Source organism: Colobus angolensis, unplaced genomic scaffold, assembly GCF_000951035.1.
Source record: "Colobus angolensis palliatus isolate OR3802 unplaced genomic scaffold, Cang.pa_1.0 Scaffold4, whole genome shotgun sequence".
Taxonomy (NCBI): domain Eukaryota; kingdom Metazoa; phylum Chordata; class Mammalia; order Primates; family Cercopithecidae; genus Colobus; species Colobus angolensis.
In genome coordinates this window covers 2,271,335-2,277,455 of record NW_012117376.1, presented here as the reverse complement: position 1 = coordinate 2,277,455, position 6,121 = coordinate 2,271,335, and the positions used below count along the sequence as shown (strand labels likewise).

Sequence of the window (6,121 nt, the reverse complement as noted above, 5' to 3'; positions counted from 1 at the left end):
GGATCACGAGGTCAGGAGTTCGAGACCAGCCTGACCAACATGGTGAAACTCCGTCTCTACTAAAAATGCAACAGAACGAGACTACGTCTCAAAAGAAAAAAAAAAAGGCATCTTTCCGATTAATGAAGAATGCGTAAGAGTTCCCCATTCAGAGAACTGAGGAAGCACCCTTACGTTCGGCAGCCTGTGGACATCTGTCCAGGCAGAGAGCCCGCGACTGGCCAATCCGGTTACCTTTGGCCAGTGCTCATGCGGAGACCCCGCACTTCACTTCCCCTCTCTTTTCCCGCCCTCGCCAACCCACAGAGAGACAGACAGCTGGGCACTCACATCTTGCATGGCCCGAGTGCGGTGATCAGAATTGATCTGGTCCCGGAGCTGAAAAAGCAAACGGTGACACAAACGCCGTTAGCTTGCGTTCTGGAATAGAAAAGGCCGCCCGAGGGCGGAGCTTACCCGCTCAGGTTTTACCCGCTCAGGTTTTAGCAGCTGAGGAAGAAACGCCTCTGGGGCTCTGGACCCCGGGAGGAGGCTACCAAGACCGGAGCTCGGAGAGGGAGCCCCGGAGGAGGCAGGAGGCGGAGTGCGGGGAGGCTCTGAGGGCCAAAGCAAGCTCTCAGAGGTCAAACACGGGATTGAGGCCCACGCCCCTGCCCCAGCCCCTGCTCAGGCCCCACTCACCGTGGACTTCTTAGTGAGCATCTCTTTAGCCATGACGTCCATGAGCCGTTCCTTCTCCTCATGATAGCGCCGCTGCTGCTCCAGTATTGTCTCCATCTTCCCTTAGCCGCAGCCTCCCAATTCAGACCACCTACACGGCCGGAAGTAACTCCTGCCGCCCGGCGCGCCAGAGTCCCCACGTTGCGCATCCGGCTGCATCGAAGTTCCGCGAGCGCCGGAAGTGCCCGGGGACTTAGGAAAACATGAGCACCACAAGGAATGCCAGTCTATGTTATGGAGATGGCAACAGTGCCACCTGCTGGTGGGAGGTGTGGTGGCGCGATGCCGAGAGGTTTGCAGATACCTCCAGGCGGCATAGGAAAACCCAAGAGCCCGAGGTTCAGCGGACGGCTTCCTGGGGCTTGCTGGGGGGTCGGCTGGGCGGGCAGGTACACTGTGTGGACTGCGCGAACAGTTGGAGTCCGGATGGGAGATGGGAAACCGGAACTTGAGGACGCAGCTTTCAGCCTAAATTATGAGAACGTTTTTCTCCTTCTCTGGACCTCAGCACCTTTCTCAGTAAAATGAGAATAGTGGGGTTTTGCTGGTGGTGTTTTTAAAGAAATTCACATGTGAGGCTGGGCGCGGAAGCTCACGCCTGTAATCCAGCACTTTGGGAGGCCGAGGCGGGCGGATCATTTGAGGTCAGGGGTTCGAGACCAGCCTGGCCAACATGGTGAAATCCCGTCTTTACTAAAAACAAACAAACAAAAATTAGCCGGGCGTGGTGGCACACACCTGTAGTCTCAGCTACTCCGGAGGCTGAGGCAGGAGAATCTCTTGAACCTGGGAAGCAGAGATTGCAGTGAGCTGAGATCGTGCCACTGCTGCACTCCAGCCTGGGCAACAGAATGAGACTCAGTCTCAAAAAAAAAAAAAAAAAAGAAAAAAAAAAGGAAGAAAGAAATTCACGTGTAGAAACGACTTGTCTATCAGCAGGGAATATGTTAAATAAAATACTGTGCATCCAATGAGGTCAGGAGATCAAGACCATCCTGTCTAACATGGTGAAACCCCATCTGTACTAAAAATACAAAAAATTAGCTGGGCATGGTGGCGCACTCCTGTAGTCACAGCTACTCGGGAGGCTGAGGTGGGAGAATCGCTTGAACCCAGGAGGCAGACATTGCAGTGAGCTGAGATCAAGCCACTGGACTCCAGCCTGGGCGACAGAGATAGACTCCATCTCAAAAAAAGTAAAATAAAATAAAATACTGTGCATCCAAGCAGTGGAAGACTAGCTGTGAAATGCTACACAGCCTTAAAAAAAAAAAAAAAGATGGTGTCTATATATCTTCACTTGTAGGTAGAGAAATGCAAACATGTCCATGTGTTCACATGTTCACGGCAGCATTATTCATAACAGACAAAAACTGGATGCAACCCAAGAGTCCATTAACTGGCAAATGGATAAAGTGTGGTATATCTATACAGTACAATGGAACATTATCCTGCAATAAATGACTACTACAATGATGAACCATGAAAGCATCATGCTAAGTGAAAGAAGCCAGATAGAAAAACAACAGTGTATGTTCAGATAAAATGTCCAGAACGGTGTTAAAAGAAAAACACTGGTGCTCACTATGGCAGCACATATACTAAAATTGGAACCATACAGAGATTAGCATAGCCCCTGCGAAACAAAAAAAACAAACCAAAAACACCGGTTACAGCTTGGCCTTTGCCTTATTTGAACACGGTTTGCATAGTTTGTCATTTGATTGGCCAAAACTCAGTGATTGGCAAAGGGTAGGCTATGGTCTGTTTACAACTCCATTTAGGTTATAGTTCACGATATACAGAGAAACCTTTAGGCTAAATTTAAAATATGTAAGGAGGCAGCTTTAGGCTAAACTTGATTTAACAAAGGCAAATCTATGGAGGCAGAAAGTATATGAGTGGTTGCTTGTGACCGGCGGAGAGATTGAAAGTGATTACACATGCGCACAAGGAATCCATTTTGGACAGACAGTGATGTTCTAAAACTGGATTGAATGGAGTTGCATAACTCTATTCACTTTATTAAAATTAATTGCATTGTACTGTTAAAATGTGTGAATTTTATGGTATATAAATTATACTTCAATAAAACTGTTAAAAACTCTATATGAACTCATATGGAGAGATGGCCACACAAACTGAAAAAAGATGCACAAGTGTGTATAAAAATAGATGTGCAAAGAGATTATTTCTGTAAGGATATCCAAGTAACAGTAAACAGTGGTTGTTCCTGAGCAGACAGCCTTGGAGATCTGATATGGGAGATTTCTCTTTGTATACACCCCAAGCATGGCATGAAAAGTTATTTTTAAACACACTTTTTCAATTTAAAAATTAATTTAAAACTGAAAATACATATGTGCACATTTATGTTTAACAAAAAAGAATGAGGACATAATACATCACATTATTAGTAATTTACCTATTGTTCACTTTTTTCTTTTTCTTTTTTTGATAGGGTCTCTCTCTGTTGCCCCAGGCTGGAGTACAGTGGCATAATCATGGCTCACTGCAGCCTCCACCCCTGTGGCGCCCACATGTGGGGGCCACCACCCTGGTTAATTTTTTTTTTTCCCCACGCAACAAAAGCCACATTTAAAGTTTTGTTTTGGGCCGGGCGCGGTGGCTCAAGCCTGTAATCCCAGCACTTTGGGAGGCCAAGCTGGGAATTTCGCTTAAAGCCACGAGTTCTAGAACAGTCTGGGCAACATAGCGAGACCTCATCTCTACAAAAAAATAAGAAAATTAGCTGGGCTTGCTGGCACTTGCCTGTACTCCCAGCTACGTGGGAGGCTGAGGCAGGAGGATCACTTGAGCCCAGGGGTTTGAAGTTATAGTGAGCTATGATCGTGCCACTGTACTCCAAGCCTGGGTGACACCATCTCAAAAAAGAAAAAAAAAATGTTTGAAAAAACGGAGGCTGGGCATGGTGGCTCACGCCTGTATTCCCAGCACTTTGGGAGGCCGAGGTGGCAGATCACAAGGTCAGGAGATCGAGACCATCCTGGCCAACATGGTGAAACCCCCGTCTCTAATAAAAACACAAAAAAATTAACTGGGCGTTGTGGCGCATGCCTGTAGTCCCAGCTACTTGGGAGGCTGAGACAGGAGAATCACTTGAACCCAGGAGGTGGAGGTTGCAGTGAGCCGATATCACGCCACTGTACTCCAGCCTGGCGATAGAGTGAGACTCTGTCTAAATAAACAAATAAATATAAAATTGAAATAATGACCTGTGTTCTGCCCACTCATGGAGGTGTTATGAGGATCTTATTTGTATATCGGAAATTTAAGCAGGACTGCCAAGCTTAGGGAAAGGAACCAGTCACAACTCATCTGGGGCTTTTCCTGGGACATTAGGAAAGAGGTAAAGTAGAAATCTCCATTCATGGAGCGGGGAGACTCAGCAAATATTTTTTGTTTTGTTTTGTTTTTTGGGGGTATAAACTTCGGTATTTCTTGAATATGAGATGCCATCAAATGTAAAACTCAGTATTATTTTATGCTTTACTAAGGAAGAGAGAAAAAACTGTCAATTAAACAATGACACATCTTTGATTATACGTCTGGGTTTCTTCTTTTTTTAAGACGGAGTTTTGCTCTTGTCCTCCAGGCTAGAGTGCAGTGACGCGATCGGCTCACTGCAACTTCCACCTCCAGATTCAAGTAATTCTCCTGCCTCAACCTCTGGAGTGGCTGGGATTACAGGTGCCCACCACCACGCCCAGCTAATTTTTGTATTTTTAGAAGAGGTGGGGCTTCACCATGTTGTCCAGGCTGGTCTCAAACTCCTGACCTCAGGTGATCCACCCGCCTCGGCCTCCCAAAGTGCTGGGAGGCGTGAGCCACTGCGCCTGGCCTTGATTATATGTCTCGGTTTCTAAGATGTTAAGTCTGAAAAATGTTTGTATTGAAATAAATCAAACAGTTTTGTAGCTGTACATCTCTCACTTCCTGTGAGGTGGGTGGACCGCCTTACCACCACCATCCTCCAGTCACTCTGTCTCAAACCTGATGCCTTCCTGCCCCTAAATGTTTCTCCATCCCCACTGCAGGCAGTAAGTCCTGCCTTTTCCATTCGAGCTGCTACCTGCTGCAAGATGTCTCACCTGGACCACCACACTAGGCTCCAAACCAGCCTGCTCATCTTACCCCTCCACTCCATTATTCATGCTGCAGCCAGCATGATCTTTCTACCACTCCGCTCATCCCAGGCCCCTGCTTAAACAGTTCCATAGGCTGCATTTCCTGCAGGATGAGGTCTGTGCAACTTGGCATTCAGCTTTTAAGGACCTGGGCTCTGCCTGCCATTTTACTCTCCTGGCACTTCCTCCAAATGGAATTACTTGCTACTTCCCCAAAGCACCATATGTTCTCAGACCTCCAGGCCTTTGCACCAGCTGTTTTCTATACTTGGATTGCTCTTCCTCAACAAGTATTTATTGAACACATAGTAAGTGCCAGGAGCTGAGAACCAGGAGGGTACAAGGCAGGCAGGATCTCAGTCCTTATTTAGGCTGGTGGGAGAGAGAAACAAAACCGTAAGCGTATATGGTAATTATTAAGTATAAACACACGTGGTAGGCATTCGTAAAGGTTTCTTGAAAATGTCCGGGAGGGTGGGCGCGGTGGCTCACGCCTGTAATCCCAGCACTTTGGGAGGCCGAAGGTGGGCGGATCACCTGATGTCGGGAGTTCGAGACCAGCCTGACCAACATGGAGAAACCCTGTCTCTACTAAAAATGTTTACAAAAACAACCCTGGGTCGGGCGTGGTGGCTCACGCCTATAATTCCAGCACTTTGGGAGGCCAAGGCGGGTGGATCACTTAAGCTCAGGAGTTGCAGACCCGCCTGGCCAACATGATAAAACCCCATCTACTAAAAATACAAAATTAGCAGGGTATGGTGGCACATGCCTGTAAAACCAGCTACTAGGGAGGCTGAGGCAGGAGAGAATTACTTGAACCTAGGAGACGGACGTTGCGGTGAGCCGAGATCGCGCCACTGCACTCCAGCCTGGGTGACAAGTGAGAAACTCCGTCTCAAAAAAACAAAAAGAAAATGTCCGGGAGGGAACTTAGAGGGCGGGTCAATAGGTGCAGCAAACCACCGTGCACATGTATACTTATGTAACAAACCTGCTCGTTCTGCACACGTGTCCTGGAACTTAAAGTAAAATTAAAAAAAAAAAAGAAAAGAAAAAGGAAAATGTCAACCACAGCTTCAGAAAGCGATTGGAGCCCAGGATCTACCAGTGACTACCTATGTGACTTCGGGCAGCTGACTGCGCGCGTCTCCATCTCTGTGTAATGGCAGTAATAATGCCCGCCCACAGGACTTTGGGGAGGATTTAATACGCGATACATACAATCTCGCGGTTTCCGCCGGGCCGGAGGG

The 6,121-nt window shown here is 47.4% G+C and overlaps 1 protein-coding gene across 1 annotated transcript in view; it reads right to left on the bottom strand.

The window, feature by feature from the left end:
• Positions 1 to 4,747, bottom strand: part of SF3A3 (splicing factor 3a, subunit 3, 60kDa) — a 39,381-nt gene extending 34,634 nt beyond the window's left edge. Inside the window, exons 1-3 of the mRNA XM_011955275.1 lie at positions 4,274 to 4,747; positions 682 to 1,408; positions 331 to 378 (exon numbers count right to left, since the gene is read on the bottom strand). Coding sequence (XP_011810665.1) covers positions 331 to 378; positions 682 to 777 — 144 coding nt within the window. The 5' untranslated portion in view covers positions 778 to 1,408; positions 4,274 to 4,747. The remainder of the gene's footprint in view (positions 1 to 330; positions 379 to 681; positions 1,409 to 4,273) is intronic.
• Between the last annotated feature and the right edge of the window lie 1,374 nt (positions 4,748 to 6,121).